This window comes from Oncorhynchus mykiss, chromosome 9 (assembly GCF_057628025.1).
Source record: "Oncorhynchus mykiss isolate SJ-2025 chromosome 9, ASM5762802v1, whole genome shotgun sequence".
NCBI classification, from domain to species: domain Eukaryota; kingdom Metazoa; phylum Chordata; class Actinopteri; order Salmoniformes; family Salmonidae; genus Oncorhynchus; species Oncorhynchus mykiss.
This window is the reverse complement of record NC_143030.1, coordinates 48,675,317-48,698,898: the sequence shown is the minus strand read 5'-3', so window position 1 is coordinate 48,698,898 and position 23,582 is coordinate 48,675,317. Positions and strand designations below refer to the sequence as shown.

The 23,582-nt window shown below is 47.7% G+C and overlaps 1 protein-coding gene across 24 annotated transcripts in view; it reads left to right on the top strand.

The window, feature by feature from the left end:
- The window catches only part of prdm16 (PR domain containing 16), a 233,898-nt gene that overhangs the window by 185,174 nt on the left and 25,142 nt on the right, over positions 1-23,582 (top strand). For 16 of the 24 annotated variants that reach the window (XM_090184394.1, XM_090184391.1, XM_036988089.2 and 13 more), the window contains exons 4-5: positions 17,353-17,490; positions 23,064-23,166. In XM_090184394.1, coding sequence (XP_090040520.1) covers positions 17,353-17,490; positions 23,064-23,166 — 241 coding nt within the window. Of the gene's footprint in view, positions 1-17,352; positions 17,491-19,581; positions 21,621-23,063; positions 23,167-23,582 lie in introns of those variants that run through there. The other 8 variants (XM_090184399.1, XM_090184397.1, XM_090184400.1 and 5 more) reach the window with 1 other exon arrangement.

Sequence of the window (23,582 nt, the reverse complement as noted above, 5' to 3'; positions counted from 1 at the left end):
TTCATGGAAACATTTCACACAATGTCGACCTCCGAAAATGTCTGTCCAGATGTGTCCCCTCCCATCTCTGGTCGGCCAACCAACACCCAGCAACTATCTTCCAGCGTGTACCGATCCAACAAGTGTGCGTGTGTGTGTGCCTGCGCATGTGCACATGTCTACCTGAATTACTCTGCCATGGACAGTTCCTCCATATTGCTCCACAAATTCACGTTTTCAAGTCCCTTTCATGACTTTGTGCCTTTCAAGGGTCTTGGTGTGAGTTGGTTCTGTTTCAGTATGCTGATTGGGTAATTATGTGTGATTGTGTTCCCAGTGGAAAGCAGTCCTGAGAGTGTTTCTCTAAATGACTGAATTATGCTGGACCATTGAAGAGGCCTGTGGGGAGCCGTACACTGCTCTCCCAGGCCATTAGGGAAAGGCAACCCTTTAGAATAGACTTGCTATTAATCGTTGGTTACTTTGAAAAGTCACTGCTGTTGTTTCCCTGGCAGTGTCTGAATTGGCACCCTGTTCTCTATATAGTGCCCATGAGGAGCTGGACAAAGGTAGGGCACTATATAAGGAACGGCAGATCCAAGAAGGTTGGATTTTGTTAACTAAAATCAAACAGTAACCTGATGTGAAGAAATGTGATGATAGTTGGCAGTGATCCGATCACTGGGTGGTGAGGAGGTTTGGTTGTGCTACAGTGCCCCTGGTGGTCAGATGGACCAATAGGTCAGCAGCACCAAACACACACACACACACACACACAGAACAGGTGGAAGTGGGAAACAGGGAAACGTGCCACCTTTTTTCATTGTGGTGGGAAAAGGACTCAATCACCTGGCGTTTCTGTTCGTATGTGTGTCTGCCCGTCTGCCCTCCCTCTCTCCTCTCCGTCTCTCTAGTGGGATTGATGATGACGGTGGTCTCTAAAAAGCTCCTGCCCCAACGTCTCTTTTATCTGACAGTAGTGGCAGAATCCTGTCAACAGCTTCTCGTCCTTCTCCTCCCTCTCTTCCTTGTCTCTTTGGAACCTGACATCTGAGACTGTTTCTGATATGAGACGAGATCTGAATGGTTGAAGGTTGATGGTGTTGTCATATAAGCACTTGATTATTAACTAGTGTTGTTAAATTAATATTCATATTTTAATGAATGATTAATTGATCATAGCAGGGTAGAGGGGCGGAAGTTAGGCGGTGAGTCTCCTCACGCAGCTCCACCTTGGGGCCCTTTGCCTCAGCGCAGCCATCCTAATGCACCCTGCTTAAACATTAGCGTCCTTGCTCTGATAGGAGGGAGGGAAGAGGGGTCCTCCACCACATCCATACATCAAGCCATAGATCCCTCTTCTCATTAAGGTAGATTGATACCCATCACTGCAGTGTGAGCTGAAACACACTCTCAATATTGTGATTAACACAGAACAAATGGCCCCGGGTTACCTGACGCACACACGCATACACACACACACATACACACACACACATACTTTCACACACGCACACCACCCAGATGAGATGAGCGGCAGACTTTAATTAAAAGCCTGTGGGTGGAGGGGGGCAGCTGGCGGTAGGGGTCTCCAGCCCCCATTATCTCCCTGTCAGGGCCCACAGGAGTCATTGGGAGGGTGAAGGTTAAGGCCAGGGCTGGGACTCAGGGCAGGGACAGCCATAAACATACCTCAGCCTGGCCACTGGAAACCATCGCTCAGCCTCAAGGACCCAAAGATATACGGTCTAACAACAGGGAGAGAGAGAGAAGAGGAAGAGAGAGAGAGACAGAGAGAGAGAGAGAGAGAGAGAGAGAGACAGAGAGAGAGAGAGAGAGAGAGAGAGAGAGAGAAGAGGAAGAGAGAGAGAGACAGAGAGAGAGAGAGAGAGAGAGAGAGAGAGAGAGAGAGAGAGAGAGAGAGAGAGAGAGAGAGAGAGAGAGAGAGAGGAAGAGAGAGAGAAGAGGAAGAGAGAGAGAGAGACAGAGAGAGAGACAGAGAGAGAGACAGAGAGAGAGAGACAGAGAGACAGAGAGAGAGAGAGAGAGAGAGAGAGAGAGAGAGAGAGAGAGAGAGAGAGAGAGAGAGAGCTTGGAAAGGCGCTAAAACTAGTGCTTAGCGCGAGTCAAGCTGAGGTGCTCTGGAGCTCAATGGCTGTATTGTTTTCACCCTTCTTGAACCGCGGCCAGACGCTGAGATATTTTCGAAGATGGAGAAAAAAAAAAGAAAGTACCGAGGTGGAAATGAAACAATGGTTTCCACAACAGTAAAATAGGCATTTTCCTCCTGTCCTCCTGTGCGGCCCGACACTCAGCCAAAGTCACTTTATCACCCCGCTGCCTTTGTAACACACACGTATTCCCCCCCACGTCCCGTCAGTCTACAGCCCTCTCCCGTCGGTCTACAGCCCCCTACCGTCAGTCTACAGCCACCCACCCTCCCGTCGGTCTACAGCCCACGTCCCGTCAGTCTACAGCCCCCATTCCCGTCGGTCTACAGCCCCCTCCCTACGGTCTACAGCCCCCGTCCCCGTCGGTCTACAGCCCCCTCCCTACAGTCTACAGCCCTCGCCCCCGTCGGTCTACAGCCCCCTCCCGTCAGTCTACAGCCCCCTCCCGTCATACAGCCCTCTCCCGTCGGTCTACAGCCCCCTCCCGTCAGTCTACAACCACCCACCCTTCCATCGGTCTACAGCCCCCGTCCCCGTCAGTCTACAGCCCCCCACGTCCCGTCAGTCTACAGCCCCTGTCCCCATCGGTCTACAGCCCCCTCCCGTCGGTCTACAGCCCCCTCCCGTCAGTCTACAGCCCCCTCCCGTCAGTCTACAGCCCTCTCCCATCAGTCTACAGCCCGCTCCCATCAGTCTACAGCCACCCACCCTTCAGTCTACAGCCCTCTCCCGTCAGTCTACAGCCCCGTCCCATCAGTCTACAGCCACCCGCCCTCCCGTCGGTCTACAGCCCCCTCCCATCATTCTACATCCCCCTCCCGTCATTCTACATCCCCCTCCCGTCGGTCTACAGCCCCCTCCCATCGGTCTACAGCCCCCTCCCGTCAGTCTACAGCCCCCTCCCGTCGGTCTACAGCCCCCTCCCGTCGGTCTACAGCCCCCTCCCATCAGTCTACAGCCCCCTCCCATCGGTCTACAGCCCCCTCCCGTCAGTCTACAGCCCCCTCCCGTCAGTCTACAGCCCCCTCCCGTCGGTCTACAGCACCCTCCCGTCATTCTACAGCCCCCTCCCGTCGGTCTACAGCCCCCTCCCATCAGTCTACAGCCCCCTCCCATCAGTCTACAGCCCCCTCCCATCAGTCTACAGCCACCCGCCTTCCCGTCGGCCTACAGCCCCCTCCCATCAGTCTACAGCCCCCTCCCGTCGGTCTACAGCACCCTCCCGTCGGTCTACAGCCCCCTCCCATCAGTCTACAGCCCCCTCCCGTCAGTCTACAGCCCCCTCCCATCAGTCTACAGCCACCCGCCTTCCCGTCGGCCTACAGCCCCCTCTCATCAGTCTACAGCCCCCTCCCGTTAGTCTACAGCCCCCTCCCGTCAGTCTACAGCCCCCTCCTGTCAGTCTACAGCCCCTTCCCGTCAGTCTACAGCCCTCTCCCGTCGGTCTACAGCCCCCTTCTGTCGGTCTACAGCCCCCTCCCGTCAGTCTACAGCCACCCACCCTCCCGTCGGCCTACAGCCCCCTCCTGTCAGTCTACAGCCCTCTCCCGTCAGTCTACAGCCCCCTCCCGTCAGTCTACAGCCCTCTCCCGTCGGTCTACAGCCCCCTCCCGTCAGTCTACAGCCCTCTCCCGTCAGTCTACAGCCCTCTCCCGTCAGTCTACAGCCCCCTCCCGTCAGTCTACAGCCCTCTCCCGTCGGTCTACAGCCCTCTCCCGTCGGTCTACAACCCCCTCCCGTCGGTCTACAGCCCCCTCCCGTCAGTCTACAGCCCCCTCCCGTCAGTCTACAGCCCCCTCCCGTCGGTCTACAGCCCCCTCCCGTCGGTCTACAGCCCCCTCCCGTCGGTCTACAGCCCCCTCCCGTCGGTCTACAGCCCCCTCCCGTCGGTCTACAGCCCTCTCCCGTCGGTCTACAGCCCCCTCCGGTCAGTCTACAGCCACCCACCCTCCCGTCGGTCTACATTCCCCCTCCCATCGGTCTACAGCCCCCGTCCCCGTCGGTCTACAGCCCCCGTCCCCGTCGGTCTACAGCCCCCGCCCTCCTCGGTCTACAGCCCCCTCCTGTCGGTCCAAAGCCCCCTCCCGTCGGTCTACAGCCCCCTCCCTCTCATCGATCTACATCCCCCTCCCGTCGGTCTACAGCCCCCTCCCTCTCGTCGGTCTACATCCCCCGTCCCCCTCGGTCTACAGCCCTCTTCCGTCGGTCTACAGCCCCCCCCCCCCCCCCCCCGGCAGCCATGAGAATACCCAGATATTCCCCTAATCCTCGTTTAACAGTAACGCACGTCCCCTCACATTGCGCCACCTTTTACTGCCAGACATAATCCTATAGGACAGACGGCCCAGCACGCGCCCACCTCCCTCCCTAACTCACTAGACTCTTCTACACACACACACACACACACACACACACACACACACACTAGACTCTTCTACACACACACACACACACACACACACTAGACTCTTCTACACACACACACTAAACCCAGCCACCAGCACCAACCCTAAAGTGCTATCCATCCCACACATGTACACTAACTTGATTTATTTGGCCAATTTTCCCCATTGACATCAATGTGTGATTTACCTTATTGTCCCAATGTAAATGTTAAGTTTGGACTCAAGTTAGTTAGTAGGATAGGGGGTCTTTGTGTGTGTGTGTGTGTGTGTGTGTGTGTGTGTGTGTGTGTGTGTGTGTGTGTGTGTGTAAAAGCGCCTGTTCGTTGTTTTAATCCCTGGGCTTATTTCAACCCCAAGCGCCCCTCATCAGAAGGTTTAGGGGGAAACCATATCCAAACAGAGCTAGGGAGGAGGTGGGCTCTTTTCTCTCTCTGTGATCCCCTCCAGCCCCAGAGTGTTACCAAACATGGGAGGCCATTACCTCCTCACACTCATCTGGTTCCAATCTCAGCTCAGTTCAGCTTTATCTGCTAACGCTAACCCACAGACCAGACCAGACACATACGCCTCTGTCTGTCTAACTGTCGGTCTGATGGTCGCTCCGTCTGTCTGTCTGTTTCTCTGTCTACCTTTCTCTCTCCCTCCCTCCTCGGTCTCTTAGTCTTGCTCTCCCCACCTCTGTCTCTCTCGATTACCCCTCTGCATCCCTCTCTCCCCCCTTCTTTCTAATCCTCGTGTTATGAAAGGGCAGAGCCTTTTTCATGCTGAGATTCAGCAGGAGTTTTGCATTTGGAAGTCATATCTGAAAAGGTACGTTGTGCCGTGAATCTGAGCCCCATAAAATGAATTTGCATTTCACAGCACAAGGGTTTGATAGAGCGGGACCGGAGTCTGGGGCAAGACTGACCGTGGTTATTGGAACCATCTGCCCCGAATCTTCATTTGCAGTTACACTCCGAGTCCAGTTTCAAACCCCCTCCCCACCTGTTGCCAGCCGCTGGCCCTCCTCTAGTTCCTCTCTCTCTCCCACTTTTATTGCTTCGTTCCTTCTCTCTGTTACGCGCACACATTTTCGTTTTTTCTGCCCACTTCCTCTCGTCCTGTCTTTTCACCTCTCTCCCTCTCTTTCTGCCTCTCTCTCCTCCATCTCCTCACCTGCTTCTCTCTCTCCCTCCCTCCCTCCCTCCCTCCCCCCCTCCCTCCCTCCCTCCCTCCCTCCCTCCCTATCTCTCTCTCTCCCCCTCTCCCTCTCCCTCTGACTCTCTCCACACACACACCCTCCCTCCCTCCCTCTCTCTCTCCCTCTGACTCTCCACACACACACTCTCTCTCTTTCTCTTTCGCTCTCTGAAGACATTGTAAAGTAGTGTGGATATTGGACGTGAGTGGCCTGGTTGGTGCTGACAGTGCCAACGAGCAGTGCCCCTCCAAAACCCAGGGTGACGGGAAGCATTAGTGCCCTGTCCAGACCACACTCACCTCCATTTTGTGTCAAAGTGGAGTCATTGAAAGACGGAGCTCCCATAGCTCACGGTAGAACAGAGAGCGTGCATAACCCTATACGTACAGCTCTGCTATTTTTACTGTGTGCAGGGTCACATATCAAGTGTAGTGACAGAAAGGGCCAATAGCAGCACAGACAACCTTGGTCAAAGTGTTAGCCAATGCAGTTGTATGCAAGTCGAAATATCGTAGAGTGTAAAAAAGAGACAAGATAACGTCCTTTTAGGGTTCCCTGGCAATTGTGACATCACCTGCTTTCTGCCTGTATCTGAAGAGCCAATTTGAGAATGACTCATGGCTTTGAAATATTGACTTGTTTATTGGCCAACTCTGGTTGACTATGACCAGGTCCAGCTTTCTGTTCCGATTGGTTATGAGTCTGTGTGTCTGCTTCGAGTTATCGATTTACCAGATGTTATTATGTTATTCTCTTTCTCTCTCGCTCTGTCTTTTTTTTATTGTTTCTCTCTCTTTCTCTCACAATCTCTCTAACTGTCTCTCGGTTTCTCTCTCTCTCTCGTTGTAATTTGGAGACAAACACAGCCCCGCTCGCCATTGCAGGAAGTATTCTTTCTGAGCATTCATAAATAATTTGATAATGTTGTAACATGCGCTGCAAATTTTTATCGAATGTCACTTCCCTATTTATGTTTGCACAGTTCCGCAAATTGTTCCACAAACTGCTGGTTTGCTTCCAATGTGCCCGTGTGGATAGAGTTAAAGCGAAGTTGTTTAAATGTTAAATACACACTACTTTCTAGTGGTGGTTTTATTTGCTGCTAGGCCTGGCAAGGATGCAGAGTGATTTAAAGCACTTGGTCCCAGTTCAATAATATTTCAATTTACATCTCATATTTCTGGAGTGAAAATATTCCTGAAAACCACGGACACCCCTTAGTCTTTAATTGAACACATTTTCCGTAATTATATTAGAATATAAAACTGTATCCTTTTTCTCACACTTTTTGCTCTGGTATATAATTCTATTTGATGTTTCAATAAATAAATATTGAAAGTTGTAATGCAAGATGGTTTTGCAGGTCGGCTTGTTGTAATTTATGGTTTCCTGGTTTGGAGGCTACATACCCAGATAGACAGACACACACACACACACACACACACACACACACACATGGTCGGGGAACATTAGGCGAGGGCTCAGTTGAACGTCACCACAGTGGGTCTCCCACAGCCGTCCAACACCATGGCTTTACCTACCAGTCCCACACTACATGGGAGGAAAGAGTGGAGGCGTGTGTATCTGTTCGTCACTGTGTGTGTGTATAGGGGGGGTCAATATATTGCCGCGTGTGAGGCATGCTAAGCAGAGAAAGTTTGTGGTTAATGTTGGTACAAAACTCTTGAATCGACTCATCCAATCGTAGTCTTGCAGAGTTGTCGCTCATTGGTCAGAGGGAGATGTTGAAGCTGGTTAGAAGGACAGTCTGTGACAAAGAATGTTGTTTATTGGCTATGGGAGAGTATCTGAAGAAGCTGTTTGTTTATTGGTTGACAGGGAGAGCCCCTCTGAAGAAGCTGGTTGTTTATTGGTTGACAGGGAGAGCCCCTCTGAAGAAGCTGGTTGTTTATTGGCTGGCAGCAATGTTTGATGCCGTCATCAGGCTACTGTGGGTTGGGTTTCACACTGAGGTCTGGCCAGTTAGTAGCTCCCTCCCGCTGCACCCCGCTTTTACGAGTTCCTTATTAATGTCCTTATCTTTACTCTCTCACTCACTCACTCACTCACTCACTCTCACACTCACTCACTCACTCACTCACTCACTCACTCACTCACTCACTCACTCACTCACTCACTCTCACTCACTCACTCACTCACTCACTCACTCACTCACTCACTCACTCACTCACTCACTCAATCTCACTCACTCACTCACTCACTCACTCACTCACTCACTCACTCACTCACTCACACATGTCAGAATTAGACGTTCATCCATGTTTACCAAACGTCAAATTTCAAAGTGCCCATCCACCATCCTCGTCCTCAACCCCCAACATAACCAAAGGAATACTGACTTGTATCACGGGTGACCTGGCTGTTCTCACACACACAGACAGACATCCACAGATACACACCCTGACGACACAGTTGTCTTATCTGTCTATTATGGATTGCCTTTTGTCTTATCCCACGTCCCTGCCACTATGACATCAGAAGGCTGCCGCCCTGCCTTGGCGTGTGTATAACACAACCACCTGGTGCTCTGGGGAAGAAGAATCGCACACACTCGTTTGTCTTACACCCGAGTCAGACAACGTCGTGACTCGACAGAAAGGATAAAAGCGCCTGTTCCCTGTTGTAAATGTTGCAGACAGACGAGGAGGAGAGAGAACTGACCCCGATGTAGCGTTCATACATTTAGCTTTATCACTGCACCTGCTCGGCCATAATGAGCCAATATATCTCCTCCCTAATTGCCCTAAATACATATCATAAAGTTAAAAGAAGGAAAGAAAACGCAAAGCCAGGTTTCACTAGTAAAAGGGAGGGTGTAGAGGGGAGGTTATATAGCACAACACCACACACACACACATACACACACACACACACACACACACACACACACACCCCATGTCACCTTAACGAGGTGCAGTAAATAATGGCCAGTCATTTCATTACAGAGGTGCAGCCTGAAAAATTGCTTGCCTCTTAAGCAGCACCAGGATTTTCCCATCTTCCTCCTCCTCCTCCTCCTCCTCCTCCTCCCTTGGCGAAGGAAGAGGGGCATTCAAACGGGTCAATCTTCTGCGCCGGGTATGGCAGTGCTGCTCCATATTTCGGGGTTGGATGTGGAGGGGGTTAAAGGGAAAGGCTGTGTGTGGAACTGGAAAGGGGCGACCCAAAACATCCTACAGTGTGGCGTTTCAGACTTTGATGTTCTACTTCGTAACACGGCATCGTAAACCATCAAAACAGCACACGTTTTAAGTTAAGGGATTCTCTGTGTTGGTTTTGTGTGTGTGTGTGTGTGTGTCTTTACCGTCTCCCTACCTGATAGCTGAGGGACAGGGAGTGTATGGGGGCTGATTTGTGAGGGGAGCTGTGATTCGTTAGTTAGTGATAGTGACAGTCAAACACACCACAGGCCCGATGGCTTTTTATGAGGCCCGGGGCTCTGTCTGTCTGTATTTTGATTCATCACTGTTGACTTCTGATTGGCTATGAAGGGCTTTAACACACCTTCACTCACAAATACACTCACCAATACACACACACACACAGACACGCACAAACACACACACACACCATGTGGAGGGGGGGGGGGGTCTCTTAAAGGCAGCCGAAAGCTGTGTGTCTGCTCCCCTAACGACGCACAGAACGTCGCCAAGGGAGGAAACAGGCCGTAAATACGTAGGTCCCCACCTCACAGGGCATCGGGAGAGTGTGTTTGTGTGTCTCTGTCACCTCGTCTTTCATGGGGATGACTTCATTATCTGAATTTCCACACAGGTTCCCACACTCACACCAACACCACATGAAGAAAAGAGGAGACGCTAACACACACACACACACACACACGCGCGCACACACCCACACACTCTCTCACACACACACAACAAAACAGGTTGTGTGGAGAGAGGTTGCAGATACTCATCCAGGGCCCCTGAAAGCTGTTGTTCGTATGGGACACACACACACACACATACGGGGCATGAATATGTGTGTGTGTCCCATCATCGTGTCTGTAAACGTGCCAAGTTTAGCCAAGGCAGAATTGTATGACAATGCATTCTCACAACTTCATAATGCAGAGGAAATTGAGCGCTTATCAAGGAATGCAATTGATGTCCACTTGGCACATTTGACGTAGGGAAATGATGTGTGTGTCTGCGTGTGCGTTTAAATGACGGTGTGTGTGTCGTCGAGGTTTCGTACTCTACCTCTCTGATCAATGTCACACTCCATTCAACCATAACTTCAGTACTTGTTGGGGTGTGTTTCGTAACCTCAAACATGGCTTCTTCTATCTAGCTATCTTCAAATCAGCCTGCTACAGTTCTGCTGGGTCGTGTTCATTAGTGCGCACTGTAGCAATTCATCTTACAATGGGAAATGAAAATCCAGGTATCAGGACAAGGTAGTTCAGGTAGTCCTTGTCTTTTCAGTATGTTTCCTTCTGTTTGCTGCCCAATGAACACAACCCTGATTTGAGCGTAAAGAGGACCCGACAGGAGTTTGGAATGAGACGTTTTTATGGGTTCGGTTTCCTCCCGTCTGTATACTCATTTGTCATTGCCATAAAAATGACTCATCTCAATCAAATGAATTTAATAGTGTTATAGAAGAACAGCTAAACATGGGTCCAATTGTGTGTGTGTGTGTGTGTGTGTGTGTGTGCGTGTGCACGTGTAAAAACAGCAGCCAGTAAAACTAGCTACATGTTGACGACACACACGACTTTTAGTTCCAGGCCTGAGCTGGGTTGGGCTGTGGTAAGAAGAGGCCCAGACTCTGGCTTTTTATTTATACTTGTGGTGTGCACGCTCGTGTGTGTATGTGTGTTTAGGGGTTGTGCTGCTCTTCCTCAAGCTTCTTTCCTCTCATCCTCTATATATTTTTCTATCTTTTACAACCTCTCTTTTCCTTCATTTCAATTCAATCAGCTGTATTGGCTCAGACATCATCTGGCATTGCCAATGTAAATATATAGGGATATCTCTCTTCCTCTACCCCTTTCCTCGCCCCACAGTCAAGCCCCAGCCCACTAAAGTTAATAAGATATGATTAATGGCTAGCCTTCTCTCTCTCTCTCTCTCTCTCTCTCTCTTTCTCTCCTCTCTTCCTTCCTTCTCCAGTCATCTTTGGAGCAGACAAAAGCTGTCAGGCACAACTGCTTAGAAATGAGCATTATTGGCAGGACCCCCCTTGCGCCCGTCCACCTCTCACCTCCGCTCGCCCACGCGCACACACGCATGCACGCACGCACACACACACACACACACACACACACACACACACACACACACACACACACACACACACACACTTACAGGGGCCCAGTGAGCTGTAGGGGCCTGCATTCTGTCAGGCTCTTTATTGAGCAGCCCTGAGTGTGTGTGTGTGTGGGGAGGGGCCTTCCAGCCGGAAACAGACCCCCTTCCAGAACAGACACACTCACTCACTCACTCACACACACTCAGGTTGTCGTCTCTCATCTTAATTTGCAACGCCTCAAATGCCTAGCCCCATATCCACCTCGCAGCCCCTCTGTCTTGCACATTAGCTGTGTGTGTCTGTGTGTGCATGCGCACATGTTTGTGTGTGTGTGTGTGTGTGTGTAGAGTAATGACTTGTGCCCTGTGTAATGAAGGCTACAGGAAATCCTGTGCAGGTTCCAGGTTGCCCCTGCACCAGATAAATGAGAATGAATGGGCACATGTGTGTGTCACTGTGTAGAGTAGTGCTTGACCTTTCCTCACTTCTCCATCCGGACAGATTTCATACCAGGCTGCCCTCTAGCTGTCATTGGGGAGCACACACACACACACTCTCTCTCTCTCTCTCTCTCTCTCTCTCTCTCTCTCTCTCTGTCTCTCTCTCTCTCACCCTATCTCTCTCTCTCTCTGTCTCTCTCTGTCTCTCTCTCTCTCTCTCTCTCACCCTATCTCTCTCTCTCTCTCTCTCACCCTCTTTCTCTCTCTCACCCTATTTCTCTCTCTCTCCCTCTTTCTCTCTCTCTCACCCTATCTCTCTCTCTCTCACCCTCTTTCTCTCTCTCACCCTCTGTCTCTCTTTCTCACCCTCTTTCTCTCTCACCCCATCTCTATCCCTATCTCTCTTTCTCACCCTGTCTCTCTCTCTCTCTCTCTCCCTCCCTAGTCTGTTCTGGCTATAGGAAATGTCAATCCATATCAGTGATCATTGAATGTAACATCTAGACGGAGGTATGCCTATAGTCTGCACAGGCAGTCAGGCAGTGATACACGCGCGCACATGTAAACCCTAACATGCAGACTTTTTGTTACACACACACACACACACACACACCAGCTAAAAGCCAGCTAAATCTGTGTTTGTTGTGGCTGGCGGTCTCCCGAAGCAGAACAACAATAAACGAAGAGAGAGATGGAGAGAGAGAAGTTTATCATCCGACTCCCTCCTCCTCCCAGCATTCCCCTGGGCTCCGCTGAGGAGCCCCCTGTTGTAGGCCGACTTCCCCAGGATACGAACACGTAAACCAGATAGGGCCACAGTAGCTGCCACAACACTATTGTACTGCCTGTACCGCTCTCCTTAGGTTGTGTTAGCAAACGCCTTCCTGTTTTCCCAAGCCGCGAACGCTCTTTACAAGGAAACCTTTCAACGGGCGTGTGTATGTTGACAAACTGGGAGGACATGTGGGTCCTGAAAGCTGGGCAATGGGCATTCCTGGCTGAGAAAAGGCTTCTTGGTTTCTTTCTGTTCATTCTCTCGTCTTGAAAGGACTTGCTGGTGACATTAAGGAGTTTTGAGGCTGTTGTTGTTTTAGGGCTGCTCGTTTCCTGTTGGTGTGTTTCGGTGCTATTCACACCATGGATAGCGCTCCTGTTGAAATCAGAAAGACATGGCTGCTAGATATATACACACACGCACACACACACACACACACACACACACACACACACGCACACGCACACACACACACACACACACACACACACGCACACACACACACACATGCGCATGAACACATACACACTCTTTCTTACTCTCTCTCTCACTTTCATTCACTCACACACACAGAAACACTGACACACATACACACATACACACACACACAGAAACACACATCTCAGTTTGAGGTGTAATGTTACAGATATGGCTGTGTCTTTGTGCACCCTCTTGACCCCCCCACCTCCCCCATCAAATCTGAACCAATCTCTCCGCAATGTGGTTTGGGTTTGGAGAGACCACCGCAGGCCTCCCCTTACACACACACACACACACACACAGACAGACACACTCTCTCTCATACACACACTCATACACACACTCATACACACACACACAGAGCGCACACAGAGCGCACCCTGGTAACCACAGCATGGGTCTTTCTCATCGATTACACCCAGAGCCTAGCTAAGCTGTCAGATTCAGAGCAGGATAAGAGAACTTAACCCCAAACACACACACTCTCTCTCACACACACACACACACACACACATATACACACACACACACACACTCTCACACAATGTATACCTACCTGGGTGTGTGTTCTCACCATCAGACAAGCCAACAAGGCACTAAGATCCCAAGTCCTATATATCCTAAATAACACCCAATCTATGAGAAATGTGCATAGTTTGCAGTATATCACCCATTACCTACTGAACATGTGGACCACTTTCTTATCCTTAAATCTCAACTTTGTTCACAAATCAGGCTTCATTTTGATTAATTTCAGAAGTAGCTCAAACTTCTCATCCATCGCTTCCCCCACAGGTGACACTTTGCTGGTAATTCCTCCCTTATACCACATGTCCATAAAGCAGGACTGACAGACTGACAGCCACGAGGCCTGCATGACTGCCCACACATCCATTAAGACTCCAAGCTGTCAAAGGTTCCTGTCTTTGTTTGCCGTGGACCCGTATATGCGTCGCACCCGGGAGCCCTCTTATCACCCCTTCCTGTTGCATTGGTCCCAATTTCCTGGCCACTAGGAGTCTGTGTTATTGTTCGAATCTTTTGAAAATGTATAATTCTCTCCCTTCCTTACTTCAGGCTCATCATTGACGTGTACTTGAGTGGATCTCTCTCTTCAAGTAAAATCTACTTAGTGAACCTTATTTTGTATTACCTAGATAGGACTCTGAGGCTCCGTTCCTATGCCAAAGGACCCCCCCCCCCACACACACACACACTCACACACACCCCCACACACACACGGACGGACAGAGATTCACGCACTGCATAGTTGTAGTGTTTGGTTCAAGGCAAAGACATGCAAAGACATACTGTGGTCCAGCCAAACTGCCACTGTCAACACCAGTGGAGGCTGCTGAGGGGAGGACGGCTCATAATAAATGTATTTGATACCCTTCCACCCATTCCGCTCCAGCCATTACCACGAGCCCGTCCTCCCCAATTAAGGTGCCACCAACCTCCTGTCGTTAACACACACACACACACACACACTCTGCCACAAGCCTCTCAGGCAGATCAGCTCCACACCCACACACCTGTTCAATTTAATTGGTCCCTTGTATAAAGGGCACTTCTTAACACAGCTAAGTAGACTTTGGAGAAGTACCCTGGTATTTAACCCCCTAAAACAGGGAATGTCTGTCTGTCTGTCTGTCTGTCTGTCTGTCTGTCTGTCGGTGCACATGTGCATGGGTTGTACCTTAGCCGAGTGGTGGCAGGGTGTGTCTCTGCTCAGGCAGGTGTTTTACGATGTCACATGTGGCCCTCGCTTCTCAGGAGGAGAAGAATAGAAGGTAAATAAAGAAACAATATGGAGTAGGGTTTTCTGCCTCTGTTGCATCTCATTTGAGGCCTCGTAAATCAGGGCTCGACCTGCATATAGAGTGTTCGCAGCCCCCCCCAACACACTAACATGCAGCTCATTAGAGCCCACAGCCAGACCCTCTGCTACCTTGCAAGGTGTGTGTGGGGGTGGAGGTTATGGGTGCTCAGTGTGTAAAGCCTGGTCAGGAGTGCCCCTGCAATTCCACCGCACCCCCCCCACCCCTCTACATCGCTCGCCTCAGCCGAAGCTGTTCCCCATCTGTTCATAAAACATGTACAATACCCGTGTTTGAGCTCCCAACAGGCGCTGGGACAAGTGCACTCTGACTTGAACCTGCGCAAGACATTGGCTCTTTTTGCTTTTTTTTTTAAAGGGGATAATTTCGCCTCTATGCCTGGTTAGTTTTCAGTGACTGTTTTCACACATAAAATGAAGGGTCTGGACTGCATCATTTCGGACTGCTTAACGTATAAATGGTGGCGGCAGTAGATCACTGTTTTACTATGTTGTCCACTGCAGAGTGGGAAGAGAATTAAGTACTGAGGTATTCTCTGTGAGCTCAGTGTAGAGGACAGTGTATCAAAGGAACTCTTTTTCAAGTTGACATTGAGTATGGCTAGCTAATCGCTTAAAACATGGACGACAAAAATGGTCCAATCGGAGCAGTCAAGCTAATCAACTCAACATGTCTGGTTTCCAGTAAAGCGCTGAAGGACAAGACTGTTTGCGTGGAAAGGAAACCTATCGCACAATCAGTGTCTTACTCTAACTCACTGTCACAGTCAGGTACTTGCATGCGAGGCATCCACAGGTTATTGTTGATGTTAAAGACCTGCAGTGCTACGTGCTACATGCTACATGTGCGTAGGCGTTGTTTCATTATTTTTAGCGCTAAAAGGCTTCGTTATCTCCAAACAAGTTAGTAGTGGAGTAACCTAACACTCCTTCTCCCCACGGGCTCACCACAACGCCATAGTGTGAGGCACAGCTGCAACTTTGGGGCACACTTATGTTTAGTTAGCGTACCGCGCTCACCAGAACCGTGTGTGAACATGAACCGGCCTTCTCACCTCGGACCAGACCCGCTATTTCCATATTTACTCACAAAACACCACACCTTCCCTTCACCGACACCACACCTTCTGCAATCGCTCACTCCCTGACCAAGAAGGCCATTCAGAGTTTACGAGCAACAGAATCGAGCAAGCCTGTAAATGTTCTGTTGGAAAGTCAGATAACATTTATTTTTAAACTGTAACCATAGAATTCAACTGGGAAGGTTAGACCAGAAACGTAAATATCCTACAACCAACTCAAATGGCCAAAACGTAAATATGTTACTAGTAAATCCGTGAGATTGGTTTGCAATATAAAAGAAACAGAGAGGTAGAAGTTGAGGTGAGAGGAGGCTGATTATGAGCCAGCAATGAAAACCCCTAGCCAGCCCTGTCTCGTCTCAGCCCCCAGAGGATCTGCCCAGCGACCAACAGAGTATCAGTTCCACCAGAATACTCCACCAAGAGAAATTAGATCTTCTATAGAGCTTTGTGGAGGAGCAGAGCTGTGAGATTTTCCTCCTTCCAGGCTCTTCTGAGGGCATAGGTTAACAGACAGACACCTGGGTCATGTTCATTAAGGCAGGCAATGGAAACTGTTTTAAAGCGTTTCGCAACTGGAAAACGAAAATGTGCTTTTCGTAGGGGACAAGTCCATGTTGTCCCTCCCTGTTTCAGTCTGTTTTCTTCCATTTGGTGCCTAAATGAACACTACCTTGGAGCCTTCAGACACTCTCCACACTCTCTAGAAACTGTCATAGTCTTATTTGCCACCAGCGAGAGCCATTGTCCCACCAAGCTACTACCACTACATTGATCTTGTTTTCATTTGGATTCTTGTCTTGTACCACCAGGCCTTCGTCTGTGTATCATTCACTCAGTGCCCTTTGGTTGTTCTCGTTTTGCAATAGTTTATACTCAGTTATACTATGCCCAATATGTTCACATTTTAGTGAGAAAGTTGATATTGGACATGTAACCTGTAATATTTGCTGAGCCCTCTTCAGAAATCTTTCATTTTAGTGGCTGAACTTCTCAGTCTTGTGTGCTTAGCAGCAATCATGGCGCAGCAGTTTTGAAGTATGTGTGGTGTGCTCCTCGTCTAGAGCAGAGAGGTTCATTTTCCTCCAGCAGTAAATAAATAAAATGGTGGCAGCTCGCGATCAACTCCCTGGTTTCTTCACTTAATTTCTACCCCACAATGAGCCTCTCTTCTTTCCTCTCCTCCTCCTTTCCTCCGTCTCCTCTCATCTGTCTAAGGGGTAACCTGAAACTGCTCCCTCGTTCCCGGGGCGGCCCAGGGGTTACAAAGGGTGATCAATATGTGCCAAAGAAAGTCTTTAGACAAGTGAAAGAAGCCGCAGTTTTCTCGACCTTCCCCTCCTCCTCCCTCCTTTCCCCCTTTCCTCTCGGAGCGACAAGGTTAGGGGCCCTTGGCAGATAATGTTCTGTCTACTGACAGATATGGACACACACACACACACACACACACATACACACATACACAGTGTTGAAAATCCAAAATGTCCCTTTTAAGGGACAAATAGTCAAAATAACCCTCTTTGGAGCCAATGGTTTGAGAGATGTGAAACTTTCTGGTATTATCTTCTTTGAACATGGTAATTCAGGCAACTTTGATATGATGGTGACTAAAGAGATGAAATTCACACACACACACACATACTTGAGAAGATAGAGGCTCAGCTCTGTGTGTGCTGGCTTTTAAAACAGGTTCACCTCTGACCTCTGTGTTCTCCAACAGGTGGTGGATGAGATGGGAAATGTCAAGTTCTGCCTGGACGAAGGCTCGGAGGCTGGCGGGAGCTGGCTCAAGTACGTACGCACCGCCCCCTCCTTCGAGGAGCAGAACCTGGCGGCGTGTCACCTCAGTGGAGACCAGGTGAGTGGCGCCTCCTTCCTTCTATGGGCTGCCAGGGTTTGGTGGTTGGGCTGTGAGTGGCACCTCCCTCCTCCTATCAGCTGCCAGAGTTTAGTGTTTGGGGCGGTGTGGCACCTCCCTCCTCCTATCAGCTGCCAGGGTTTAGTGGTTGGGGGAGAAGTTTAGAAGCACCTAACACATGGCAGTGTCAGAGTGGCTATTGCCTTTCTTCCTACCCACACAGTGGGAAGAACAGTGGACTATGAGTCTAAGTGTGTGTGTATGCTTGTCATTGTTAGTGTGTGTGTGTGTGTGTGTGTGTCTGCGTTCGTCTCAGTAAGCGTTGTGCGCATGATTTTATTTTTTTATTTCACCTTTATTTAACCATGATGATGAGTAAAAGAATGGCTCTATTGTGTGTCCAAGGCTGGTACGTGAGTGCCTCGCTGAGGAAGTGACTCATGTTAAGAGGTAGAACAATAATACACCGACACACCTGCGTCTCATAATCACTCTGGGTCCTTCTCTGGAAGCCAGCCATACTCTCTGCCCGTCCAGAAAGGAAACCTGGAAATGGAACACTCCTGGAGGAATGCCCACACTCTACCACTCACTTGGTCATAAAACCCAGCCGAGCCCAACCCCAATATCTGGGTGCCGCTTTAAGGCTCTCTCCTTAAAGGTGTTCTACCATATGCAACTACCAGCATACAAAGAACCTAACATGTCAGTGATACAGTATATCTGTGCTAGGAGGAAGGATATTTTTTTAAAGGAATACATTGGCTTGTTTGCCACAAGTGCCTTGTCTAGTTTCATGCACGTACAGTGTATGTAAATCAAACCAATAATGATTTCCTGTTTTACAATTGGTTCTTGTTGTCCGAGCTTGTCCCACTCCCGTCCTTGTCTCTGTCCCTTGTACTGGTGTGTCCATTCTGACGGTGACATATGAGACACCATTGGGGGCCTTCCAGAATAGCTGGGTACGCTATAGGCTCTAATCCTGGTCAGGTTTTCACATCAATGTCCCCCGCTACCCCAAACACAGTCTGAAAAGGCACCCTATTCCCTATATAGAGCATTGGGCTCTGGTCACAAGTAGTGCACTTTATAGTGAATAGGGTGTCTTTTTAGACCCAGCCAGAATCAAAGAACAAACGGGTCTTACATCCATATCTGGGGGTTGGGCATGTCCCAGATCCAATGGTTCGTTTTGGACCTAGGATCATTTCTTAGTTGTTTGTACTCAGTGGGCTGCTTTGCTTTTGTTTGCGTGGCCTTGTTTTGTCTAGTGGCTCGCGGGCACAACCTTATAATTTATTTACAAACACCACACACAAACACAGTGCAAAAATGCATAATTTATCAAACTTTGTTACTTTGCTGCTTTTTTTTTTATCAGCATGCACAATGCATGAGTTTATGGAAATATGCTCACGACAAGCAAATTCGAATCCTTCGGTAACATTTTAAAACAGCAGAAGATCATTTATTTACCCGTTTACTCATATGTCATTAATGTTGTAGTGTATCAGAAAAGACATGGATAATCATGTATATTTAAACAATTAGGGCAGCACCGCGTTTTGAAATGATTTCATACATTTCAGTGCAGGTCCAAATAATTTACTTTCTTTCAGGGAATGAGAAAAATGCTTTAATGGTCGTCAATATTGACCTAAGTGTGAATGAATGAGTGTCCATTTCCCTGTTCAATTAATTGATTGTGAAATGACGTGTGTGTGCATGTGTGTGCGTGTGTGTGTGTGTGTGTGTGAGTGCATGTCCGTCTAGTAGTAAGGATGAAGCTGCACAGATAGGGAGGGGGCTTCCTTCCTCAATAGGCCCAGCCATTCAGAGAGCCCATTGACCTCTGAACCCCTCAGCCCTCATTTCTCAAGATGCTCTTAAGCAGTTTGTCATAACAACATCAAGTACGCACTGAGTCCTGCCAGCTCCTTCTGCTCGCTACGCCAAGGAGAGCACACACACACACACACACACACACACACTAAATTTATTCTAAATCAATATGCAGGTTCCTAACCTGAAGGTTAAGCAAATGAAGGAAGCCAGTTAGGCAATTAGCCTGTGTGTGTGTGTGTGTGTGTGTGTGTGTGTGTGTGTGTGTGTGTGTGTGTGTGTGTGTGTGTGTGTGTGTGCGTGTGTGTGTGTGTGTGTGCGTGTGTGTGCGTGTGCGTGCATCTGTGTTTGTGTGTGTGTGTGCGTGCGTGTTGGAAAGAGGGACAGAGCCGAAGCTTGTTTAGAAGCATCCCAGTCCTAATAGTGTTTCCATCTACGAAATGCAAGGTCACAGAATTACAGGAGACCCGTTTCCCCATAGCCAAAAGCCTGTCCTCATACACAGAGTGGTGTTCTGTCTCGGATGGTAAACGTAGGCTACACAGCTCGCTGAAGAGCAGAAGCATCAAGCATGTCCACCCTCTTGTCACACGGTCCTTGTCTTTTGTGTCTCAAGAGGACAAGGCCCCCCTACACCCCATGTTGTTTGATCTCCCATTTCCCTCAGCTTTGATCACACACTCCCTTGTGATAAATAGGCCGTTGTGTGTGTGTGTGTGTGTGTGTGTGTGTGTGTGTGTGTGTGTGTGTGTGTGTGTGTGTGTGCGCGTGCGCTTGAGGGGGACAGTGGGGGATTATTCTGGAACTTAATGGCATTGATGGATGATGTATCTGTCCCCTGGACACTCAAAAGAAATGGGGAGAGGTCAAGATTTGTCTGAGAGCTGTCAGGCCAGTACTGTCAAGAGAGACAGCTCATATCACAATACATCACACAGACTGCTTAAAAAAGACTATACCCATGACATGGCTCAGCTTCATTTCCGGGAATAATTATAAAACCTATTTTGAGTTGTTCATGTAAATCTCTACTGTCCTTGCAGTGATACGTTGTAAAAAAGCTATGATATTTTGTGGGTATTGTTGCAGCAACAACCTGACGACTGTGACAGTATTTGTATGTGGACATTTTGTATTTACACACATTATTAATAACTACGATTTTATTTAACATTAATATATGTCTCTATTCTTCACATAATTTTTTTCACTCAAATTGTTGGTTGTAAAATGCTGATTAAGAGAGAGAATTGTTCAATTTGTCAGAAAAAAATAACACATTGTCACAGGAATAATACATCTATTGAGGAAAATGTATTTGGTGTAGGGTTTAAAAGTATACATAATATAGGCAAAAAAAATGTAGGCTTATAAAACAACTGTTAAATATTGTTTTCAAAACAGTTATCATAAGCCTATTTAATAGTAAGTCATGTCACTATATTTTATTGCAGGCAATTGCGAGTTTAAATAGGGCTCACGCGTTGCAATTACATAAATCGTTTATTCAATGTAGCAAAGCAGGTTCCATTTATGATAACAAGGTCAGTTGATACCAATTATTTTGAACGTATCCAAATGTTTCATGCCCTTGTTTACGTCTTTGGCACAAATATGTGTACTCTTGCACAAACTGCGAAAAGCATCTGGTGAAAGATAACAAGTTAAAACAGGTGTAGAGACTTGTGTTTAAAGCCTCAACTAAAAACACATTGCTTAGCGTTGTTTCGAAAGCCTTTAAAACACCCACTAAGGTGCGCCTCACCTACAAGCTTTTTATCGCCCACGTGTGTGTTTTTAAAAAAAGTATTTGACCGCTAGATACATTATTTCCATCAATAATAGATGAATTTAGTGGTAAGAGCGGAGACGGAGCTGTGGGGAGGGGTCTCCTAGTCAGATCAGGCAATCCTTTGGTCTGAGATAAGGACGGGAGGAGGAGTGGCCTTCGGATAACTCCGGGCGCTCGATGGGGCAATAGGGAATCACTAGCCTAATGAGAGAGAGCTCCCCTCATCATCAAAGACGCGCTCACACAGACTAGAGAGTGGCGGCTTCAGCTCCAACCAGGGACGACACGCCGCAGCCTGACTGGCCGCCTGCCTCCTCTCTCTCTCTCCCTGGCCCTGCCTGCCACCCCAGCCCCGGCCTGACGGCCTCGTTCCTGTAATGATACTATGGGTTGTGTTGCCAACTCCACCGGGACTCAACTGCTGTTACAACTGGAAGCTCTAAGAACCGCGGCGCAACTTTCCCAACTCTACCACCTCACCGAGAACAGCAAGGTCAGAGATAAACATGTCTGTCGCATAATTGCCCGTGTGTAAATGAATAATAATAATATTAATAGTCTAATACTATAGCCTACAAAACAATCATAATAATAATAATTACGATAATAATGTGCCTTCTCTTGTCAGTGATTAGGAATATTTGGCCTAGCCTCTAAGCACACCTCCGTACTGTCATAACAGTATAAGATAAAAGTATTATATGAAGTTACTACAGTTTTACTATTCTGTGTGAATGTGTTTTACCTCTCGCAATGTTTTGCTGTGTGAAGGCCTGCATGAGGATGAATTGTTGTTTAAACTGGTGGTGAGCGCCCCCATGCGTCCGCACAACACATATTGTGGCTGGTTTTTTCAGTGTATTTCTACTGTATTTTGTTCATTGCTTGGTGATTGTATATAACTGTGGGCCTACATGTTTGCTCATAATTCAGCCACATTGCCTATTCAATTCAACATGATCCTAGGCCTATTTTGTAGTTAACGTGTAATTATGTTGCTCTTTCGATTTAACAAGCAAAAACACACATTTCTTGCAACCTCTATGTTTCAGTCGCTCAAATTAAATCAGCTGTCGGCCTACATGTTTTAGACACGTTTGTATTATTTTAATTGCGTACGGGTATGCATGCAAGTTGTTCTGTAAATTAATGCACTCCCGTTATTTCGCATTTGATTTGGCATTTCGTGTCATTGTCTGCGTCTGCATCCCTTTCTAAAAAATAATAGCCTACGAGACACGGTCCGTTTATTTCAATTTTGGAATCTTCAAATATACTTGAACTATATCTTTGTTTACATCCCAAATTATGTTTGTATTTGGCTCATTGAATTCAACTTATTCTAGGCCATTTTTTTGTCGCGTGGAGTCAGCCTGAATTCTAATAACAATGAGTTATTATGGTTTTTTAAAACCCAGAAGAAGAGCGTCATTGGGTAGCCTAATTATTGTGGTAAATAAAAAAAATAATATTGCCTCCTATCATTTTTTATTAAATATATATAAATAATAATCTTTCGATTTTTAGAAACAATAATAATGAATGTGCATCGATGAATAGACCTATCACTATCACATGTTTATATGATAAACAATTGCTGTAAAGTAGACAAAAAAACGAAATCGGATTTATAAATGCATTTATATACCAAGCAATTTAAATATTAAATAAACGAGTTGGGCTGTAAGGACAATTGTCAAATAGCCTTTTTTTGATCAGGCCTACATAAATAGGCCTAATACAAATTATTATTTGTATTGTTGTTGCCATTAATAACAATAATAACAACAACGATATTGACAGATGAAGATATTAATAAGCCTATTAAATCGACGGCAATGAAGAGTAATTGATTTATTAATGACACAGACTATAGCTTTTTTGTTGACTATACTGTCCCTAACCGCCTTCTCACCCTCCCTTTTCTCTTTAACAGATTTATTATAAAGCTATTAGGGATATTGAAGTGGGGGAGGAGCTCCTGGTGTATATGAAGGACGGACTTTTCCCGGAGGGATCGATGGCACCGAACCTAGAAGGTAAGATTAATGCGCATCATTAGCGCATATTTTAAACAAACTCTAAACGAACATCCTGCGCGGCTTTGTTGGCCAATGTGGCTATAGAGTTGAGAAACTCTTTCACATATGCTAAAGATGCTGCGTTTGGATTTAACCTTCAGGACAAATTCGTTGTAAATTTAGCCGCCCAAAATAATTGACGTTTTGAATCTTTGAATCATTATTTTAGATACAGATTTCATAGGCCAAATATATGTACCCCAAATAACCTCTTTCTATGGTATTCTTGAGGAAGATCCAAAACGTCATCATTATTTTTGGACAAAATTCACACGGATTGTGTGTGTCCCCTTCCTTTGTGTCCTATCATGAAAATAGATCTGATTGCTATCCCATACACCCACCAATGATGAACTCAGTCCTCATCCAACCTC